This window comes from Schistocerca americana, chromosome 1, assembly GCF_021461395.2.
Source record: "Schistocerca americana isolate TAMUIC-IGC-003095 chromosome 1, iqSchAmer2.1, whole genome shotgun sequence".
Classification (NCBI taxonomy): domain Eukaryota; kingdom Metazoa; phylum Arthropoda; class Insecta; order Orthoptera; family Acrididae; genus Schistocerca; species Schistocerca americana.
This window is the reverse complement of record NC_060119.1, coordinates 869207289-869232015: the sequence shown is the minus strand read 5'-3', so window position 1 is coordinate 869232015 and position 24727 is coordinate 869207289. Positions and strand designations below refer to the sequence as shown.

General features: G+C 39.6%; 1 protein-coding gene across 2 annotated transcripts in view; it reads right to left on the bottom strand.

Annotated features, from left to right (window-relative positions):
• Positions 1-24727, bottom strand: part of LOC124613921 (cell division cycle and apoptosis regulator protein 1-like) — a 262218-nt gene that overhangs the window by 153714 nt on the left and 83777 nt on the right. For both annotated transcript variants that reach the window (XM_047142677.1, XM_047142683.1), the window contains exon 6: positions 6384-6589. In XM_047142677.1, the coding sequence (XP_046998633.1) occupies positions 6384-6589 (206 nt within the window). The remainder of the gene's footprint in view (positions 1-6383; positions 6590-24727) is intronic.

Sequence of the window (24727 nt, the reverse complement as noted above, 5' to 3'; positions counted from 1 at the left end):
TTTCCTAGAGAACTTGACTTCATTAGTAAAAAGAATCCACTGTTGGAAGTCATGATCGTCCACACAATGGTGCAAGAACTTCCTGCAGAAATGGGCTCATGATGCAAAATCCTGTAGCTGCATTGCCTGTATCTTGTGGAGGTGGTATAAGGTGTAGCTGCTGCTCATGCAGAACATGCCAGACACTGTGGTGATACACATTCACTCCACCTGCTACATTTATGGTATCCATTGGTGCATCCTTTTCCACTGCATGGAGCACAGCCTCTTTAAATCCAGATATGCGGGACCATCATGGAGCATCAGGTGGCCCTGCTAGTGGTGAATGTATCTGTCTCCGAGGCCCATTGATACATCATAGCAAATAGGGAGTGTGAAGGTGTCTGGCAGTGTGGAAAATGCTCGGCATACAAACGACAAGTACTCCTCCCAATGCACCGAGTTTCACTATGCAATAACATCAGGTCAGTGTATTCTGCAAACATGTAGTTCATCAAGGTCAACACAAACACACTAAAAATGATATTATGTACATCTTGCATTCTATACAATAAAGAATGATTACTACTGCACAGTATGAACAAAGACCACATCCACAACACCAGTTACAAACCTATGTGGGTATGTACAATGGTACAGTATGAACAAAGACCACAAGCACAACAGCAGGCATGAACCTATGGGGGCAAATCTCAAACTCAATTGAATGGCATGTAAACAAACATGTATTGAGCACTCGACATCAGGTGATCACTGAATGGCGTACATAATACCCCAGTCAGTGATCCCAAAAATGCAGGAGATTTGAATGTGTGTTGTGATATTTTGTGTGTAGCAGAAAAACAGCATGTTTCTAGGCATGAGTTCTTATGGAAAACTTAACCGTCCTGGACCCCACTCAGCATCTGTAAAGAGAATTTAGTTACATTCTGTGTGTCTATGCACTTTTTCTGCTCCAACTAATCATTCCTTTAATATCTCTTGAAACACTCCATTCCTCCTGGGACACCCTGTATATATAAGTCCACAGAAAGTGATGATTCATACTTGTTGCTTCATTCTATAATCTGTTAAGGCTTGAAGATTCCATTTATCGATACCTATCTCCAAAGCAACCTTGTTCCCTCGGCTGACTGAAATACTTTTTTATTTTTTTTTATTTTTTTATGAGGTTTGTGATAACTTTAATAAATCTCTTTTACATTTCAGAAAGGAGACTTATAGGTAGCGTTACAAACTCAAAATTATCAAAAGTAGGACAGTGCTTTATAAAAACCTGACATTTTTGGAAAAGCCTGACAGTCTATTTTTAGCACCAATAAATTGTTTATATTTTACATAGTGGGGTTATAAACATGCTCTAATCTCAAAATGAGTAGAAAATAATACTACTGCTAAACAATGGTATTTAACTGTTACAAACACAATACAATAACCTTGAAGTTATTTTCAGTATTTTTCAGTGATGTATCCTTTGAAAGTGTATTTTTCGAAAGAATATACTGCTGAGAGAAGAGGTAAATTATTATCTTGAAGCATGTAGCTATAAAATTCCTCACAAGACACATCCTTTAAATTGCACTTGACCAATAACATTACTTTGACTGAATCTGTCAACAAATGGTTCATCTCTTTTGTCCACCGAGCAATTATGAGAGGAAATATGGATTCACATTGCTACCAGGAATTGCAAGGAAAAATTGGCAAATTTTCGAAATTTCAAAAAAAACGTTTCAACATTTTGACACTTTTTAAACAAAGAACACCATTGTTGGTGTAGTTTAGAGTTTTTGTCCGGCATTATAGATCGTGCACAATTCTTGATGTTGCTGTACTGATCAAATATTTTGAATCATCTGTTTTCACACTTTTAGTTTTATAAGTACATGAAAGAATGTCCACAAAACAAAGGTCCTTCAACTCTTTGAGTTTAAGCCACTTGAAGCACTTAAATTCTTCCATTGGCTGTATCAATTTTTCTAGGTATTCAGTGCAAGTTTAATGTACAGTAGATACATTTGTCACATATGCCTGGCACTTTTTTCTCAAGCCAGATTCTAAAAAGGTATTCAAGGACTGACTTCGAGAGAGATGAAATTATTCTCAAGACTGTTTTTCAGAGAAATTAAAACAGTTTATAATAAGTTAAGCACTTCTATGACAGAATTGTTTTCCTTTTCAACAGACTTCATATTGCAATGAAAAGTGGGCATGGTAGAGGAGAGTAGCAGAAGATTCTGCTCCGAAAAGTCGTTCTGCAGAAAATTTCTAATTGTTGTTAGCTTAGATTTCCTATCCTGAGAGAGGGAGTAAGATTTCAGTGCTGGGTACAACTGCAGAATCATTTCTATTGCTGAATACAATGGTAGCCATCTGGTCCTGGAATGATTTAGCAGCTGTTGGTAATTTATCCACAAATTAGTAGAAGTATTTCAATTCCTCCGTGTATACTGCATACACATGAAAAATATTAAAACACTTTCATTACAAAAGATTCTATATTGAAAGGTAGAGAATCAGTTTATGTTGTAAGGTATTATGTAATATATGTGCAGGGTATGCAACTCCTGTTATGCTTTCATATAACTTATGCTTGAGAGCAGAATACACATTATTCTCCACTCTGTGTAAGACCACCAAAGTTAACATTTGCATTGTTATGAACAAAAGCAGTGCATTTAGATTTAGCACGATATGCTTTAGCAAACTATCTGCAATATAATAGGCAATACTTTATGAAGTTTCATTTGGACAATTTTATACGTCAAGGACCTTTGTTTTAATACCATGTTTCACTGTTTTCATAATCAAAATACTGAATTATAATTGGGAATATTTTCAATGCATCATGATTACTTGTATCTGTCACCAGGCAAAAATATGGAACTCTGTCATTCAAAGTTTTGACAAAAATATTTACAGTGTGAGGTGCAACGACATTATTTACAATGACTTCCGTTTTAGTTCTTTCACGAGACAAATTTTGAGTACTATCATATTTTGGAAATAGTTTAATTAATATGCTTGTACAATCCATTGATTTTTGTGAATGATGGTGGAAAACTGGGTTGTATGAAATCAAGCTTTAAGCCATGATGGTGGAAAACAATGCTGTATGAAATCAAGCGTTAAGCCAAGTGGAGCTGGTCTGTACCATCCTTTTATGTTTTTTTCAGTAGTCTTTCCACATCCATGGCACCTGTCCGTCCCTGGTAGCTGAGTGGTCAGCACGACGGAATATCGTACATAACGGCCTGGGTTCGATTCTCGACTGGGTAGGAGATTTTCTCCGCTCAGGGACTGGGTGCTGTGTTGTCCTTATTATCATCATTTCATCCCCATCGACACGCAAGTCATCGCAGTGGAGTCAGCTCAAAACACTTGCAACAGACGACCGGTCTACCTGATGGGAGGCTCTCGCCACATGGCATTTCCATCCATGGCACCCTTTATCCCGTATCAATGTAACTATCACACACTGCACATTTAGCTTCACTTTCATTTTGTCCAAATAGAAAACACTGCTATTTTGCTTTTAATTATCTGAGAACTTGCACTGCCTTTTTCGGCTATCTAGGTATTCAGACATAGAAGATGACATACTTCAAATCAGAAATTAACTAAGAAGCTGTTGTTTCAGAATATGAAAATATCAGAACAGTGCTACACAAATTACAGTATCTTGAATCGTGATATCGTATACTTTGATTATGAAAATATTGAGAAAGTGCTTGACAAACTACAATATCTCAAATCAAGATATCATATATCGTATTTACTCGAATCTAAGCCGCACTTTTTTTCCCGTTTTTGTAATCCAAAAAACTGCCTGCGGCTTGGAATCGAGTGCAAAGCAAGCGGAAGATCTGAAAAAAGTTGGTGGGTGCTGCCACAACTTACTTCTGCCGTCGAATATATGTAGCGCTACACAGGCATGCTTTGTAGGCACAAAGATAAATACTGGCGCCAAAACCTCTGCGTCAGTGAAAAAAAAAAAAAAAAAAAAAAAAAAAAAAAAAAAAAAAAAAAAAAAAAAAGGAGAGGAGGAGAAGAAGAAGAAGATGGAAGACGAGCTGTTTTCTCTGCCCCGAGTTTCGACCACTGCATTTTCGTACATTATCCAACGAAGTAGATACAAATTTCGAATTGTTCATCTTTGAATGTAGCAGCATTTCAATGTACTACGAAAATCCAACTGGCAAGACTGTTTGGGATGTTTGTCAATATGGCCAACTCTACATTCTGAACTTTTTCATATCTGTGAGAAGAGATGGTTGCTAATAGGAACTTTTATAAATTGTGAATCACATGCAGTATTCTCATCACTATATGAATAATACACATATAAACATTTTGCTATATATTGTTTCACGTTTGCTGCTATCTCATTTAAATCCTATCTGCCTAATAAACTACGAAACTAAAGTGAGACAACAGCAAACGCGGAAGAATATACATATCATGTCATGTTTATATTTGTATTATTCTTATGCTTAATAGTGGTACAGTCAGAAATGAAGCACGGCAATTGACTACATTTATAAATCTAAGATGACTAATTTCTGTGTAGAATGTAATGTACTAAAGAGGCACCTGCAAAGATTTCCAAACGGAGAAAAATTTTCGCTAAACTCTCTTCCACACGTGATGACTGGGTGTTGTGTGATGTCCTTAGGTTCGTTAGGTTTAAGTAGTTCTAAGTTCTTCTATCATACGCAGTCTATTATTTGGTTCTTGTTGATCATTATCAAAGAAAGCAGCAGTATAAGTAACAACAAATAGCAGTTTCTTGTCATTTTTTTGCTAATGAGGCAATTCCTCTCTCTCTCTCTTTTTTTTTTTAAATTGTAAGTGGCGGTAGTGCGCACAAAAGCAAGCCATGCCAAAAGCGGCGACAGGCCGTAAACAAGCACTATCAGAATGCGACAAACAATGCATGATACAGTACAGTAATTCATTTTCAGCTTAGAGTGACATAAACGCCTATAACAAAGAAAACTGCGCTTATCAGATCAAAGAAAAATAAGCAATCAATTCAAACCAGACGAAGCACGTGGAAAAGGAAGGGCACCCGTATAAATACGCACAGAGTGCCTGACGCATAGCAATGGCTACTTGGTAAAGCTTAACTGCTAAGCTTACGACTCGAGCCAAACTGCTGTAGCTGTATCGTCATTCATTCAACCTAAATTGGTCTCATATTACAATGGACCAACTTTGTTTCGATTTCGAGATGCGGCCTATAACTTTTCTCTCCCCTTGAATTTCGAGTCTCAAATTTCAGGTGCGGCTTAGATTCGGGAAAATTTCTTTTCCATGATTTCAGGTCTCATTTTTCATGTGCAGGTTAGATACGAGTGCGGCTTGGATTCAAGTAAATACGGTACATCAGCTACAGTAGCAACATTTCTCCAATGATTACAACAATGGTAGCGAACCTCATGCAGAAATATAAAGTCAAGTTATGCTACACTGAAATTTGTCAGATGATGAAATGTGACCTCATTACCAAAGAGCTAGAATTATATATAAAAAATCTGGCTTGACATTAAAAAAAGCATCAAAAAGCTGGGGGTCCGGAAAAAATACGAAAGTTGGTAAACCTATCTACAGGTCTACAGATTTTTCAATTGTCCGTATCTCCTTTTTTGTGAAACATGAATACCATGTTCTTGTTCTTGTTTTGAGGAAATGTATTCCTTCATAAACATATTTTAAGTAATTTTACAAGTTCCTTTTGTATTAGATTTCGCCTAGCTTTGACAATTTCAACTGAAATACTATCACCTCAGGTTGTCTTTCTTTTCTTCCTACCTCAAATAAATTTATACATCTTATCCTGCATTACTTCTAGGATGCTATTATTCCTGTTACTAATTAACTGTGTTTCTGATTCATCTCTTATAATGTACAAACCTTTAAAGATGCCCATTTCAAATTTTTATTCATTTCGGAAGCTTTAGAGCTAGCATACACATCGCCCCTCCATGCTGTATCAGACTCTTCTTTCTAAAATATGCGAAAGTACTTTGTGTCTGATGCTAAAACCACAGTTTATTTACTTATTTAATCCACTTGTTACAAGTTAACCTAAGAGCCATATCTTTTGTACATCAATATGTAGGTGAAAGTGAATGTCAAATACTAATCAATAAAAGCCATTGAAATGAATAACAAACAAAACTAAAAAATGAAGCAACTACAGTTAAACAAATACAATCTATACATGTAAACATAACAAAACAAAATGGTTCATTGTCATCTATAGGCCTGAATTACACTGTCAAATATTTTACAAAACACTGTTTATAAAAGCATATTTGACAAAGTTATTTTAAAGTATTATATGGTCTTTAACAGTAACAATAAATATGTGTTCTAACCTGGTGGAGGGACTGCATTGTAAGTATTCTGGCTAGGAGCAGTAGTGAAACTCTGCTTGTTCTGGGGCCGCTGAGTAGTGTTTGCTGTAGACATTGGCAGGACTTGGATTCTGGTTGCATTCCACTTAAATGGCATATTTGGGTTGTATGATGCTTCCACAAGAACCCTGTCTCCCACGACTGGATTTGATCCCTTGACACAGCAACTGCAAATTTAAAAATATAATGAAATACGTGAATCAAAATTTATGCTATACTAAAAAAATATTCACACCATAAAAATAACCATATGAGGATAGTTCCTATATTTCAAGTAAGCAAAGTTAAGCTCCACATCCTGGTCCAGACAGTTCAGGACTGACTGACCACCACATCAACCAATGGTGTCATTTTGATGCAGTATAGGGGAATGGGGTGGAGAGGTGGGGGGGGGGATCAGCATACAACTCTCCTGACCATTGTCAGTTTTCTAGAACTTGAAACTGCTACTTTTCACTCACATAGCCCCTCAATTAGCATAAAGAGGTGAGTGCATCCCGTTTCAATACTTCCACCAAGGAAGAATCCTGGCAGTACTGAGAATCAAACCAGGGTCCTCGGCATTGCAACCACACAAACCACTGAGCATAGCAATATTTTAAGTATGGCACTTTTATTGTGAACAATGGAATATCCAGACTGAAATAACAACTATATTATGAAATGGATAAACTGCTACTCACCATGTAAGGGAGAGACTGAGTTGCAGACAAGCTCAACAAAAAAGTAGCTACTGCATGTATACATGATTTAGAAGAACTGAGCAAGCTGTAAAGGAAACCAATGAAAAATTTGGAGTACAAATTGAAGTTGAGGGAGAAGAAATAACAAATTTGGGTTCTGCCGCTGACGTAAATCTCTCAGATACGGCAAAAGACTTCAAAGAGCAGTGTCTTGAAAGGAGATATAAGATGAACATTAGCAAAAGTAAGACAAGGACAATGTACTGTAGTTGAATTAAATTAGGTGATGCTGAGGGAATTAACTTAGGAAATGATACACTAAAAATAGTAAATGACTTTTGCTGTTTAGGCAGCAAAATAAACGGTGATGGTAGAAGTAGAGAGGATATGAAATGTAGACTGGCAATGTTTCTGAAGAACAGAAATTTGTTAACACTGAATATAGATTTACATGCCAGGAGATCTTTTCTGGAGATATCCGTTTGGGATGTAGCCATGTAGTTGGATGAAATACAACACGTCTCTAAAGAAAGTCTATATTTGATGTGTCAGAATAAAATGGAGGTTAAAGTCTACTGACAAAACCTTTATTTATTACTGAAATATACAGTTTAGTAATTTACTTCTTAAAAATAATAACGTCGTTTAAATGCAATCCAGCACCCCTATGGCACTAATGTAAATGATGAACATAATTTCCCATGACAACTTCGCATGCAGACACATTGATGACTGCCACTTCACTGCGGATATTTTCTTTCTGTTGCTCCAGAGATGTCAGATTATTGACATACACTCTACACTCGACATATCTCCATAAGAAAAAAAATCCTTGGGGCTTAAAATCTGGACTGCATGGGGGCCAATTTATGTCAACCCTCCTGAAGATCAATTTGCCAGAGAAAGTTTCATGAACTTGCAGTATAGATGCTTTGGACATGTGTGCTGTCACTCTGTCGTGCTGAAGTAATGTTCTTTGGTAATAATTGGGAAAGTTTTGCAATTCAGACACCAAAAATCCATTCAGCATCCTCACATAATGTTTTGAATTCACTGTAACTGCACAACTGCTCTCATCCTCGAGAAAGTAAGGGCCAATTATTCTTTGAGCCAACATCACAGCCCATACGGTAACTTTTGGTGAATGAAGGGGTTTCTCACACTTCTGTTCAGGATTCGTTGCACTCCAGCAGTGGCAATTTCGATAATTGATGCGACTGTTAAGGTGAAAATTAGCCTCATCAGAAAATAAGGTGTTATTAAATGAAGCCGAACTAAGTTAATAATTGGCTCTTTCTACCGACCCCCAGACTCCGATGATACAGTTGCTGAACAGTTCAGAGAAAATTTGAGTCTCGTAACAAATAAATACCCCACTCATACGGTTATAGTTGGTGGGGACTTCAACCTTCCCTCGATATATTGGCAAAAATACTTGTTCAAAACCGGTGGCAGGCAGAAAACATCTTCCAAGATTGTCCTAAATGCTTTCTCCGAAAATTATTTCGAGCAGTTAGTCCACGAACCCACGCGAATTGTAAATGGTTGCGAAAACACACTTGACCTCTTAGCCACAAACAATCCAGAGCTAAAAGAGAGGATCATGACTGATACAGGGATTAGTGATCACAAGGTCTTTGTATCTAGGCTCAATACCGTTTCTTCCAAATCCACCGGAAACAAATGCAAAATAATTTTATTTAAAAAAGCGGATAAAGTGTCACTAGAAGCCTTCCTAAGAGACAATCTCCATTCCTTCCGAACTGACTATGCAAATGTAGACGAGATGTGGCACAAATTCAAAGATATAGTAGCAACAGCAATTGAGAGATTCATACCTCATAAATTGGTAAGAGATGGAACTGATCCCCCGCGGTACACAAAACAGGTCCGAACGCTGTTGCAGAGGCAACGGAGAAAGCATGCGAAGTTCAGAAGAACGCGAAATCCCGAAGATTGGCAAAAATTTACAGACACGCCAAACGCAAAATTTGGCACGGACTTCAATGCGAGATGCCTTTAATAGGTTTCACAATGAAACATTGTCTCGAAATTTGATAGAAAATCCGAAGAAATTCTGGTCGTATGTAAAGTACACAAGCGGCAAGATGCAGTCAATACCTTCGCTGCGCAGTGCCGATGGTACTGTTACCGACAACTGTGCCGCTAAAGTGGAGTTATTGAACGCAGTTTTCCGAAATTCCTTCACCAGGGAAGACGAATGGAATATTCCAGAATTTGAAACACGAACAGCTGCCACCATGAGTTTCTTAGAAGTAGATACCTTAGGGGTTGCAAAGCAACTCAAATCGCTTGATACGGGCAAGTCTTCAGGTCCAGATTGTATACCGATTAGGTTCCTTTCAGATTACACTGATACAATAGCTCCCTACTTGGCAATCATATACAACCGCTCGCTCACCGATAGATCTGTACCTACAGATTGGAAAATTGCGCAGGTCGCACCAGTGTTTAAGAAGGGTAGTAGGAGTAATTCATCGAACTACAGACCTATATCATTGACGTCGGTTTGCAGTAGGGTTTTGGAGCATATACTGTATTCATATATTATGAATCACCTCGAAGGGACCAATCTATTGATACGTAATCAGCATGGTTTCAGAAAACATCGTTCTTGTGCAACGCAGCTAGCTCTTTATTCGCACGAAGTAATGGCCGCTATCGACAGGGGATCTCAAGTTGATTCCGTATTTCTAGATTTCCAGAAAGCTTTTGACACCGTTCCTCACAAGCGACTTCTAATCAAGCTGCGGGCCTATGGGGTTTCGTCTCAGTTGTGCGACTGGATTCGTAATTTCCTGTCAGGAAGGTCGCAATTCGTAGTAATAGATGGCAAATCATCGAGTAAAACTGAAGTGATATCAGGTGTTCCCCATGGAAACGTCCTGGGACCTCTGCTGTTCCTGATCTGTATAAATGACCTGGGTGACAATCTGAGCAGTTCTCTTAGGTTGTTCGCAGATGATGCTGTAATTTACCGTCTAGTAAGGTCATCCGAAGACCAGTATCAGTTGCAAAGCGATTTAGAAAAGATTGCTGTATGGTGTGGCAGGTGGCAGTTGATGCTAAATAACGAAAAGTGTGAGGTGATCCACATGAGTTCCAAAAGAAATCCGTTGGAATTCGATTACTCGATAAATAGTACAATTCTCAAGGCTGTCAATTCAACTAAGTACCTGGGTGTAAAAATTACGAACAACTTCAGTTGGAAAGACCACATAGATAATATTGTGGGGAAGGCGAGCCAAAGGTTGCGTTTCATTGGCAGGACACTTAGAAGATGCAATAAGTCTACTAAAGAGACAGCTTACACTACACTCGTTCGTCCTCTGTTAGAATATTGCTGCGCGGTGTGGGATCCTTACCAGGTGGGATTGACGGAGGACATCGAAAGGGTGCAAAAAAAGGGCAGCTCGTTTTGTATTATCACGTAATAGGGGAGACAGTGAGGCAGATATGATACGCGAATTGGGATGGAAGTCATTAAAGCAAAGACTTTTTCGTCGCGGCGAGATCTATTTATGAAATTTCAGTCACCAACTTTCTCTTCTGAATGCGAAAATATTTTGTTGAGCCCAACCTACATAGGTAGGAATGATCATCAAAATAAAATAAGAGAAATCAGAGCTTGAACAGAAAGGTTTAGGTGTTCGTTTTTCCCGCGCGCTGTTCGGGAGTGGAATGGTAGAGATATAGTATGATTGTGGTTCGATGAACCCTCTGCCAAGCACTTAAATGTGAATTGCAGAGTATTCATGTAGATGTAGATTTAGAAGACCACTCCGTCACATCATTAACAAACCGCAGCCTATGTTGGGCATCCTGAAGCTTTAATTCTTGCACCAATTGGATTCTGTAAGGGTGCAGTTTAAGGTCTTTCTGCAGAACTTGGTGCAGTGATGATCTAGGCACATTTAAAGAAATTGCAAACTTATGAATGGAGAGGATAGGAACGTCACAAACAGACTGATTTACACTCTCTACGGATTTGCCTGATCTTGATGACCTTGGTTTTCTCAAATTTGGTTTGGCCTGTCTTGAATGGTCTCCTCAAATGTTTTGATCCATTACCAGATATGAGGAAGACTTGAAGCATCATTTATATTGTGCAATCCACAGTTACTGCAAAGTTTTCTCCTTGCTAGTTGCCGAATCACTGCTTTTATAACATTCTCGCATACAAAACGCATGATCCACTCCCACGAAGTGCTCCATATTGACTGAATTCCTAAAGGCCAAGCAAGCACTGAACAAACCCACCCATTCACCTCTGATTTGCTATGCATGCACAGAGAGTTCTTCAAAGATAAACTTTCTTTTGAAACACCCTCTCTTGTAGGAAGCGGATGATCAAATAGACAAGGCCTCATAGAAATACTTTCATATCACAGGAAATATTGAATTTAGTTGATGTAAGGTGAAGATTCAAAAATGCAACAAATGAAACAAGCAAAATGGAATATGAACGTCTAAAAATGAGACTGACAGAATGTGGAAAATGGCAAAGCAGGAATGGCTAGGGGGCAAATGTAGGCTATAGAAGCATGTATAACAAAGGGAAAGATAGATACCACCTACATAAAAATTAAAGAGGCCTTTGAGAAAAGTGAAGCAGTTGTACGAATATCAAGCACTCAGATAGAAAACAAGTATTAGCAAAGAATGGAAAACTGCAATGAGTATATTAAGGTGCTACACAAAGAAACTGAACATGAAGGCAACATTATAGAAAGAGAAAGATGAGATGGGAGATACAATACTGCAAGAAGACTCTGAGAGAGCACTGTAAAACCTAAGTTGAAACAAGGCCCCTGGAATACATGACATTTCCTCAGAACTCTAGTGATATCCCAGGGAGCGCCAGTCATGACTGAACTATTCTATCTGGTGTGCCAGATGTACTAGACAGACGAAATACCCTCAGACTTCAAGAAGAATGTAACAATACCAATTGAAATAAAAGCAAGATACTGACAGATGTGAATATCACTAAATTATTGGTTTAGTAAGCCATGGTTGTCAGTGTCTTGAATATCGACAAAAGTAAAACATGTGTAATGCAATGTAGTTCAAAGGATATAGAATACAGGTTGGCAATGGTAAGAAAAGCTTTCTGGAGAAGATAAATTTGTTAACACAGAATAGCGGTTTATGTATATGAAAGTCTTTTTTGAAGGTATTTGTCTGGAGTGTAGCCTTGTATGGAAGTGAAACGTGGACGATAAGCAGTTCAGACAAGAAGACAATAGAAGCTTTTCAAATGTAGTGCTACAGGAGACTGCTGCTGATTAGATGGGTATATCATGTTACTAATGAAGAGGTATTGAATAAAATTGGGGCCAAAAGAAACATGTGGCACAATTTGCCTATAAGAAGGAATCCATTGACAGAACACATTCTGAGACATCAAGGATTAATTAGTTTAGTACTGGTGGGAAAGGAGGGTGGGGGGGGGGGGGTGGGGGGGGGGGTGGGGAGGGAATGTAGAGGGGAACCAAGAGACGAATACAAGAAGCACATTCAAATGGATGTAGGTTGTAATAGTTATTCAGATATGAAGAGGCTTGCACAGGATAGAGTAATGTGGAGAGCCGCATCAAACCAATTTTCAGACAGAAGACATGCTGAAATGTGAACTCATACCTACGAGAAACGAAGAATATGACACTACGATTTTGATGAAAAGCAAATTTATTGACCTTTTTCCCTTATTCTTTCGGTTATATAATGTAAACTTTTGTGAGTAAGTTGTCCACCTCAGAAAGGATGTTGATTGGTCTAATTAGTTCTTTCTCCCCCTTTTAATTTCTTGTGAAACAAGTTCTGTTGCTTTGCTTTTAAGGAATACTGTTTCTCTACAAACTGGGATCATCATTGTCCAAGGAAAGCAGGATGTTTCACGAGGAATAGTAAATATTTTAGTGGGGTAAACACTGCTGCAGGTTTTAGGGGGTATAGTAGATAATTTTCTAATTACAGAGTACCACATTCAAGAATAATTACTCCTATTTTCACTAAACTGTGTCGCACTGGTGCAGAACCCAGCAGACATACCTCATCTCAACGTGAAAATGAACAGTGAGTGGATGAAGTAGAAGACATTATTTAGTTGGTATAATGTACTCCGAGACGGAAAAATTGAAATTTTTTTTATTCATATTAGACTACACTAACACTTCCTAAAATCACATCCTGGAACACCATGTAGTTCCTACATATTCTTGGAAGTATTTATATGGTAACTGTATGAATGACTAGATGCAAATTCATTAAAATGAACTACATTTTATGGATTTCAAAATGTAGTGAAACTTGCTGCTACCATAATTACATTTGAAATTTTTTGTCTCACAAACACAACTGTGCTTTAAAATTTTTAATTTATAACATTTCCGAGATACATAAGCAAAATAACTTTTTTCTCACAAACTAACTGCTTAGGTTATAAAAATTACAAATTGAAAAATCTGGCATTCTGGTATAAAAGCCAATGATTGCCAGATCTTTCAACATTTTCCAAGCAAATGAGTGATTCCATATTACATCTTAAATATTTAACCGACAAAAGCAAGATTATGAAACATCAAAACAAAGTTTATATATTACCTCTTATGAAGCCACTGTACATTTGTATTACAGAATCAGTACAGAGATTATTATGCACCAATTTTTGGAAATGTGTAATTTATTTATCACGTTTCAGAACTATGTTATTCCATTATTAAGTTCTATAAAACAAGGAAAACATAAATCATTACTACACCTACTAACAACAAGTAATGGAAATCTGTCCACATTACACACCTTAATATTAATGTCATTAGGCACAGTCACAAATAATGAGCAAGTAGCGAATATGCATTATCAAACATATAAGACACTTTCTTACACATCTCATGGTGGCGTATAGCACCAAATGTTTACAAATGAAAGTCAACTGTCCATCATGTACCAAAGACTGTAATATCTTGTTACATATATATATCAGATCCATCAACGATGCTGCTGTCAACAATAAAATCGGTGAATGTTTAGGAATCACATCATAGAAAATTCTGAAAATAATCTTGCACTTTTATTGATAATGCTTGCACTGAGAACCGAGACAGCATAATATTCAATGATATAACATCCATCTTTTAAAGTGCAAAATATTTCTACTTCCTCTACATCTAACAGTAACCAACTTTTTGCCTCTGAATGTAATACATTCAAGCTGTCCATGATGCTTCAAAAAAAAAAAAAAAAAAAAAAAAAAAAAAAAAAAAAAAAAAAAAAAAAAAAAAAAAAAAAAAAAAAAAAGCTGCTCACTCTTACTGTGCTTGATTACTGGTGATGAACCATTCTCTTTATTATGTCCTTTGGATCTTATTCTTAAGTTTCTTCCTATCTGACTCATCTCACAATATTGACATTTTATTTCATATATTTCCACTTTTTATATCAAGTTTTCTCCTCTTGGTAATCTTACGTTTCAGCCTTGATCCACTTAATTATCTGCCCAGAAAGCAATTTTAACTTATTTGCTATTTAATAACCTCACCAATTGATGAGGTAATTCTGTGCCTAATGCCATATTAATTTAACGTACCTAATACTACACAGCAATGTATACAGATTTCTATTACACATGTGTAGTATTTGTAGTAATGAGAACATAGTGTTAGCTTCGTTTTATAGAACTTGATAATATAGTCCCAAAACATACTCTGTAAAATAAATCACACACTGACAACAACTGATGCATAATAATCTCTGCACTGATAAAGGTTATACAGGGTGTTTCTGTGATGATGTTACAAACTTTCAGGAATGGTGCAGGAGGGTAAATGTATCAATTTAAAGTAAGGGTCTCTGGTCTGGAAATGACAGAGTCTAAAGTTATACGTGAAAATCATTCTGATCTTTCTGACAGTAGATCTCTGCTTTCCATATTTTGGTAGGAAGTAATTTCGACAAAAATAAGAAAAAAGTCCAGTAAACATGGGCTCTGAAGTGTTTACCTTAAGAGTTATGACTGCTTGTTCATCTTTGTTACTGTGAAACCATCTATTCTAGTGAACAAGTATAACTTCCAACTTGGTTGTTTCCAGACCAAGGTCCCTTTTCTCAAATTGATGCATTTACCCTTCTTCATCATCCCTGCGAGTTTGTAACTTCATCATGGTATCATCCTACATAACCTCAACGATTTATCATGTGTTCTCTTAGAAGTACTATGATGAATTACCATGATAAGCCTAATAAAGCATAAAAACCTACCTGGAAGCAGGGATATGCCAATCCAAATACAAGCACATTTAAAACTGCAATATTACTGATAAGAAAAGGAGTGCGATTTCTAAATCTATGGTCAGGTACCACCAATGTTATCATGTGACTCATGCTACAAGGATGTATTCTTTTTTTTTTTTTTTTTTTTTTTTTTTTTTTTTTTTTTTTTTTAAAGTTTGATAATGCAGTGTTATGTATAATTTTATTTTAGTCATGTGTTACGTATAATTTTATTTTAGTCATGTGAGTCTTCTTACTACCTGTGCAACCCAAGAGTTGTCATCAGCCTATAGGTAAATAGCTAATGCAGAAAGTTCTTTTATGACTTCACAAGGCTTCTGTGAAAAGTAAAGGCTGCTGCTTATACTAAAATGTTGGCAGCTAAGAAAAATTGTGTCATAGTGGCCTCTTATTGTTAGAGGGCCTGCAGAACTGACACTCAAGATGGGTTGTTAACCCCCTCTCAGCAGCGCGCAGAGAAAAATCGCCAGCGGACAGAAACAATAACAGACTTTCCAAATCAACACTGAACTACTTCACCAGACAACATGTGACAGTGTTCCACCAACCGGAACTCATATGACTGATGTACCACTCCGAGGACCTAGCTTTATAAGTACGCCTAGACCGTCAGACCAGCAGTGTTTACCAACTGCTAGGAACAGCTCTGGCCAGTACTTATGCTGGCCCTAGCAATGTATTCACTCACTGTAGCACTGTAGTAGCATGTTGTATTTTGTATTGCGCAGAGTAGATGTTGGTCAGTAATTTTCCTCCATCGTCTTGTTTCCTTATTTGGTTTGTCACCACAAGAGTTGTGGATTTTCTTGTTGTTCTTGCATTTAAAACTTAGTATATGCCAAGAAGGTATTTTTTTCTTTAATTACAATAAAGTGTGTTCAAATTGACTGCTAGTTCTTTTTCCTGCTGACCGCAGGACACAACAGTTACTGGCGACAAGAGTAAAACTTTCATTTTCAAACAGAATGGCCTCCTCAGAGGAACTTCTTCAGTTCTTGGTGGAAACTGTACAGCAGATTCAGGCAGCACTCACAAGATCAGAAGATTGCTCTCACTCAACAGAGTTGCAAGAGGTAGCTCATAAAGTAGATTCCATCACAGGTAAATTGAACACTTCGCACATGGCTCCACTGATATTTCCAGTTTTCGACAGGTCTGTTGATCCACGGTCAAATTATTTAGAACGGTGGGAACAACTTTTATTGGCACATGGTATCCACGACGAAAATCGAATTTGGGCTTTCTTTTTAGCAGCAGTCAGTCCACAGGTGTATCGTTTAATTCAACAACTGAACCCTGAGCAGCATACTCGCCATCATTCATTTACCCATATTATGGGCTGCCTTTTTGAGTACTTCGACACACAAATACATGTCACCTCCCCCCGTTAGACTTCCTTCTCTTATCGCAAGTCATCAGGTAAGACTTATCGGGAATGGATTACGACGCTCCAGGGTCTCTCCTGCGATTGTAAATTCTGGTGTGCCAACGTTGCCTGCAAGTGATCTTGTGCCTCTTCATTGATTCACGATATGGTGGTCTTTCACGCACCAGACAAGGGCCTTCAGGCTGATATTTTGAAGTTACAGGACCTTCCCTTGACACCTGTCTGCTGATCATTCGTGCGTTTAAACAGTCCCACCGGCTACAACCACCACGTCTCCAGCTGTTTTCGCGGCTCACCAGTTGCCTAGCGCCAAGCAGGAGTCTCATCAATCTGCTGGTCAGGAAGTCTTTCTCCCTGCTTCCCTCCTGTCCAGGCTGTTTCCGGACTCACCAACGATCGGAGTGTCCCAACCAGCGAGCAAAATGCACAGCTTGCAACTGAGCGGGCCACATCACCGTGGTGTGTCAGGCTTCACAGAAACATAGCGTAGATGCCACGCTTCCTATGGACACACAGGCTCATCGCGAATTGTCACCTCAGGACATGGACGGCTCGCATTCCATTGAAAGCCAAGTATTTTCCATCATTCCGCAGTTGCGTACCCGTTTTCTCCTTATCTTGGAGGTCACGCATATTCCGGTGGTCTTCCAAATTGACACGGCATCGTCTGTTTCTATTCTGGATGGTGCCACATACCAAAGCTTGGGCTTACCAGCTTTATCCCTGTACACTCACGCCTTGTGCAGTTTCAGTAATCACTCTATATCAGTCGATGGCATTTTTTTCCACACAAATCTCTTACAACAGTCGTTCCTTCACTGCTCAGTTTTTGGTGGTCAGATCCCCCAGTGCTACTAACCTTCTGGGTGTGGACATTTTTGGTCATCCGGGTTTATCAGTGCAGGACGCGGTATCAATTCCCTCATCCGATACCCTCCTCACCCTGTTGCTCAGTAAATACGAAACATTGTTCTCATCCTCCACACCGGAGGTGAAGGGTTTCGCTGTGCATGTTCAACTTCTTCCCTCTGCTGTTCCTCATTTTCTTAAGGTCCGCCCTGACCCCTTTGCTCTCTGAAACAGGCTCCAGGTGGAACTTCGCTGCTTACAAGATGAAGGCATCCTTTCTCCTGTCACACACAGTCGCTAGGCGATGCCTATCGTGATAGTCAAGAAGCCTAATGGCGCTTTATGCATCTGTGGTGATTTTAAGTTCATCGTCAATTCTCAGTCCATCATCGATGCCTATCCTGTCCCATTGGTGGATGACATACTCACAAGTCTTGCAAGCTTGACCATTTTTGCCAAAACTGATTTGTGTGATGCTCATTTGCAGCTGCCGTTGGATGAGGAATCACAGCAGATCATAGTCATCAATACCCCGTGTGGTCTTTTCCGGTACAACCACCTCCCTTTTGGCATTGCCAGCGCCCCTGTCATTTTCCAACGTTATTTGGAACGTCTCATAAGCCAGGCGCCTGGGGGCAGCCAATTATATGGATGATGTCATCGTCAATGGCTCGTCCGCTATGAAACTTGCGGACTAGCTGGATCGGCAGTTTCAGGTTTTTGCTGAGGCTAACCTGTGTTGTCGGAAATAAATATGTGACTTTTTTGCATGAGATGTCAGCTATCTTGGGTTCACGACTGATGCCCACGGCCTTCACCCTTCTAAGGAGTATGTCAAGGTGATTCAAAACCTACCTCCTCCTACCAACATGAAGCAACTGCAATACATCCTCGGTCAAATCAACTATTATCAGCGTTTTATACCTCTGACCAGGTTATTGCGCAAGGCTGTGCGTTGGGTTTGGGACATGGCGTGTGAACAGGCTTTCACACGTCTCAAGTCAGCTCTCTCCCACCATCCTTGTCTGGCCGCTTACGATCCTTCCCTGCCCCTCATTGTTGCCGCCGATGCCTCGGACTATGGCCTGGGTGCGGTCCTCTTGCAAGTGGTCAATGGCATTGAGAGTCCAGTGGTTTTCGTATCCAAAAAATTGACTGACGTTCAAACCAAATATAGTCAAACTGAAAATGAAGCTTTGGCATTGGTTTTTGCCCTGATGAAATTCTACGATTTCATGTATGGCTGTCATTTCACGCTACAGGCTGACCACCAACATTTGTTTCTTTGTTTCACCCAAGTGCTACAGTGCTCACCTGGATGGCGCTCCACTCCAGCACTGAGTGCTTTTCCTGGCAATGTTCGACTTTGATATCGTCTACCATACCTCTGAAAGGCATGCAAATGCCGACTTCCCGTCCTGACTGCCTGCCGGGGAGGACCGTGAGTTTGACAATTCTCCCTTTGTTTGTTTCCATATGGGACGGGACGTGGACGCAGCTCTGGATGCGCTTGCGTTGGATGCCGATGCGGTCTAGCAGGTCACTGCTCAGGATCAGACACTGCAAGCTCTCTGCCGCCAAATCGCTGCAGCTTCGCCGACCAGCCGTCATAGCGTTCACAATGCACAGATCCAGCATTTTTGGGATCACCGTCACAGTCATCCTTTTGCATAGCGATCTGAACATTCCCCAGGTGGTCATACCGCATGAGTTGCGCCGCCATGTCCTCGACATCCTCCATGTTGGCCATTGGGGCATCGTCCTCACCAAACAGTTGGCCCGCTGACACCTTTATTGGTGCGGTATGGATAAAGACATTGCCTCCCTTGTGTCATTCTGCACCACGTACCAAACACGTCAGGCAGCACCCCTGCGCCAGTATTTTTCATGACCGGATGCAGCTACTCCATGGGAATGTCTCCATTTGGATTTCGTAGGGCCTTTTCATGGTTTCCAGTGGCTCATACTGATCCACTCCGAGTCGGGATACCCTTACATGTTCTGCATGATGAACACCACTTATGCTGAGACTATCAACTTCTCCAGCGCCTCTTTGCTGTCGAGGAACTCCCCAAAACAATTGTTACAGATAATGGTCCACAATTTACTTCGACCGAGTTTAAGCAGATCTGTACTGCATACCTGCCAACTTTCAAATACAAAAATCCAGAAGATCCCAAATCGCAAAAATTTAATGCATTCATTCATTGCAAGGTGTTCGAACATAGTGAGGAAAGACTACACACAAAGAGATTACAAGTAATGTTAACACATAATAATGTAGGCTACATTTTAAGATCACTATTTTCGAACTCTGAAGTTAGGTACTTACACAAGTTATTTACCGATGAGTGTTCATTTGTTGTCACTTAACATTGAGAACAGTTCACGCACTACACAAAAATGAGCTTTCCTGCACTTGATCTTGCAAGCCACAATATGAATGACACTGTCAAAACTACTATACTGAACATTTATTTACAAAATTTTCTCAAATTCAAAGAACACTGCTCACATCCCATCACAGATTGCAGAGGAGAGATAAAGATGAGTAGCTTTCTATGCTTTCTTCAGAAATTCTGAAGGAAAACTATTCATGTAACATAGACCACTGTTTCTTGTGTTCAAAACAGAAATGGATCCCAGAGTTTCATTCGACATCGAGGACCTAAACTGATTGCGATTCTTTTTCACCTAGCTGAACACACGCTCCAACTCAGCGGTGCTGTGCAGAAGAGTCAAAACAGAGAGCATTAGCCCGGATAAGCTATCGTACTTCGGAACACCACTAGCTCCACGAATGCTCATCAAAGTGAGCCCATTTGGTATAATCTGTCAAATTCTCGCTCTCACAGTAACAGAGTCATAAACCTGCAGGGCCACAAATTGGCTCTGAAGCACATTCATTGCGTCCTCGGCTGACTCACTTCCCTTCCTTTGCAGAAGTGATGGAAACCTTTCTATAAGAAATTCTACAGAAGAAAATTTGGCATCCTCAATTTTGGAAACTTCTTCATCACTGAAGTGAAACTTGTTTATGATATAATCGCATGCAGAGCAGAAGTAAGCCCTGACAGATGAAAAGAATGTTGGTTTGTCTTTATCATTACGTTTCTCCACCAAATCCATTGCCTGAATGCCAATAGCTAAATCAACATTTTCTCTCTGTTATTCAACAAGATGGTACTGAACTTCCTGTAACAAGGAACTCTTTGTAACTTTAGGTTTAACAAACCTGGAAAGAAGCTGCTGTAATAGGTTCGTCATTAGTTCTAACAGTTTATGAGTTTAAGGGGAAGCACTGTGAAATACAGAATTGAGATTCTCAAATAAAAGAATGACAGCACACAGAAAAGCACAGTATGCCTTGTTTAAATCTGAAGAGAGAAACATAAACAGTTTCTCTTCACGGGTTTGAATAATGTTGTTGTTCTGCAGCACAGGAGTGTCAGATTTTGTGGCAGATGCAAATCTCTTGGGACAACCAGTTCTGATGACTCGATAGCTTTCCTCTTTCCATGGTCTTTAGAATCACCAAGCTCAGCTTTTGAGATTGTAAACGATGTTATGCTACTTGATGCACACTCAGCACTAACACGCACCTCATCTTTAAAGAAGCCAACTAAAGGATTCAACTGCTCCAACAGTCTCTGCAGACACTTTCCGAAACATAGCCATTAGGAGCACTGTGTGAACAGAACACTACACAGTCTTCAATTGGTATTTTGTAATACTACAACAGTGAAATTAACAAATCCCCAGTATTGTGTCCTGTTGAATCACCCACCAAGGCAATGCTTAGCATCACTGTCATAGCTCCCACCTGTAGCCAAAGTAAATGGTTCCCACTGCATACAACTAATGACTTCATTTTTTGAATCTGTAGCCATTTCTTTCAAAATATGTGAAGTCTTTGTACAACCATCATTGTATTCTTTTTTGCTACTTCTGAATCAGAGAATATCTTCTCGAAAAGGGCACCAGCGGGATTGCAGCAGCTAACAGAATATTATGTTCAAATAAAACTGAAGTGAACAAACATTCTGCTCTTATAACATCTAGGTCAGATCCAGGAGTGGTAAAAAATGAATCAATTTTCCTAAGGCTATCCTTCATTTTCATACTGCAGATATGTTTAATGGATTTAATATGATTTATTAATTCAGTTCTTCCTCTAAAAGCAATATTTGTATCACACGAACAAATGGAACAGAATGCGAATGTTTTGCCTTTCCACGATCACATAATACACGGAAATTCAGCAGAATATCTATCCCTGAAAGACTGATGAACCACTCCTTACAAGAACTCATCACGAAAACACTAAATCACACAAAAATTCATCACGCAATTGCACAAATACCTGAACCACAGCAAGCACCGCATAAAACCAAGCATAAACAAAGCTTTCCCGCTAGGTCACTAACATGTAGTCAAAGCACAAAGAGTATGCAGCAATAATCTGTGAGATGTGTTTATCAATAGAACGTTTGTTCGACTTTTGCCGGGAGTGTTTCAAACACAGAGTTAATGACAAAAGTGCAGTGATATTCTGTGAGAAGGGATTATTGATAATATTATCAGTCTACTTTCAGTCGAATTTCAAACACAGATATCTGAGAATAACAGCTATTATCGAAAGTCAAAATGCGTTATGAATGCAGAGGGTGGGAACAAGCCTAGGAGTTGAAAATTCGGAAAAAAACGATGTTCAACTGGAAAACTACTCCAAAATCCGGAAATGTTCTGGGAAAACCAGAAAACTTGGCAGGTTATGGTACTGCCAATGGCATCTTCCTCGTCCATACCGCCCCATTTCACCCTGCATCAAATGGCCGGGTGGAACGTTTTGTGTGGACATTCAAGACCCAGCTCGATAAGCTGCCGAGCCGTCACCTGTTGGAGGCCGTGCTTCTTTTCTTGGCTACGTACCATACTGCCCCCATGCCAGTAAAAGTCCAGCGGAGATACTTCACAGTCGATTATTCGCTCCCTGTTATCTGCCTTGGTACCCGAGGCTTCTCACCCTCCCCCGCCCGCCCTCCGACGCACTCCTTTTGCGTCGGGCAGAAGGTCTGGGCGCAGACATTCTCTGATCCATGGGCACATAGGGTGCCTGCTGTCATCACTGAGCTCTGTGGTCGGGTGATGTTGTCTCTCCGGTGGGCTGACGGTTCCGCTGCCTGCTGGCGTCTCAACCAGCTCTGCCCCCGTCTGGTGGACCACGACCCCTGGGGGAGCTGCCAGTGATTATCACCGACTGCCCTGTGACGGAACCTCCGCTTCCACCTCCACCTCAGCTGCTGTCTTCGCTGCCAGCTGCCCGTGCTGCATCGCCGCCTCCCGTCCCTGCCGGCCACGAACCTATGGATGTCGACCAGGACGCCCCTACTCCTATGGATAATTTTGGTGCTGTGCATTTCTTTTCCCCAGGGGGAGAAATGTCGTAGCGGTTCCATATTGTTAGAGGGCCCGCAGAACTGACATGCGAGATGGGTTTCTAACCCCCTTTCAGCAGTGTGGAGAGAAACATTGCCAGCGGACAGAAACAATAACAGAATTTCCAAATAAACAAGGAACTACTTCACCAGGCAACATGTAGCAGTGTTCCACCAATCGGAACTCATATGACTGATGTAGCACTCCACTGACCTGGCTTTATAAGCATGCCTTGACCGTCAGACCAGCGGTGTTTACCAACCACTAGGAGCAGCTCCAGCCAGTACTGCAGCATTGTAGTAGCACGTTGTATTTTTGTATTGTGTAGAGTAGATGTTGGTCACTATTTTTCTTCCAATGTCTTGTTTCCTTATTTGGTTGTCACCACAAGAGCTGTGGATTTTCTTGTTGTTCTTGCATTTAAAACTTGTTATATGCTAAGAATGCTTTTTTTTCTTTAATTATAATAAAGTGCATTCAAACTAACTGTTAGTTCTTTTTCCTGTCGGCCGCAGGACACAACAAATTGCACATATGCTGCACCATCTATTCACTGTTTACAAAGGCACAGCAGTCATCATTTTTATGGAGTAGTCATTTGAGTATGAGGGAAAGAAACAACAGTGACTTTGGAAAGTGCTGCTCCCAGCACATGTGAAGTGCATGCTTTAATTCAATTTTTGTGCATGAAAGAATACACAGGTGTTCATACTCTCCAGGAGTCCATGTCTAGTAATTGAGGCCACAGTAATGTGTGAATGGAATATTAGACTGATAACTATAAGCAGCCATACAAATAAATGCGCATGATGAAAAGCAAAGTGGAAGTCTCAGTATTCAGAATGGTGAAACAGTGCAAGAAGTGGACAAAAACTGCAATCTGATCCAGGACTGATGGTTTTCATTCTGGTTGATGAATTTCCTCATGCTGGACACACCACTACTTTAGCAATTATCACAGGAAACCTCTGGTACTACAAATTGTGCGCAAGGTAGGTATCGAAAACGTGGTTCCACATGCTGCTACCTGTACTAAGGATATTAGTCAGCATTTCTGTTGCAAACATTTCAAATATCCATCCTCAATACTCGACGTTGCACTCAGGAAGTATTACCTATTCACGCTTTTGGGAGATAAGATTTGTTGGACAATAATTTAGAGATAACGTAGAACTTAAGATCGTTGTTGTCAACTGGTTCAATTCTCAGTTGGAGACTTCTATGCAGGGGGTTGAAGGAAATAGTGTAGTGTTCTGAAAACTGCTTGGATGTGGAAATGTGAAGTAGGTTTGTGGGATACTAAAACTGGCAATAAAAGATTTTTTTATGAATGTAGTTTTTGTGACTGAACAGCCTGACTTTACCAAAAAGCTCTGTACCTGATTCACACTCCTTTATCAAGATCATATTAATTAAGTTTTATAAGTTAGGCAGTATTTGTCTCTTTTGGAACCCTTCGGAGATACAAAGTGTGAGCTTAGAAAGATATTTATAAACGGGCTTAGTTTGAAGTATGTATCTCAAAACTCATCATGAGCAACAGTGGTTCCCTCCCTTCTTTCTTTTGAAGCTCAAACATAATTCCTGTCTTATGGATGAAACACTATTCTTCATTTTTGATACACAATACT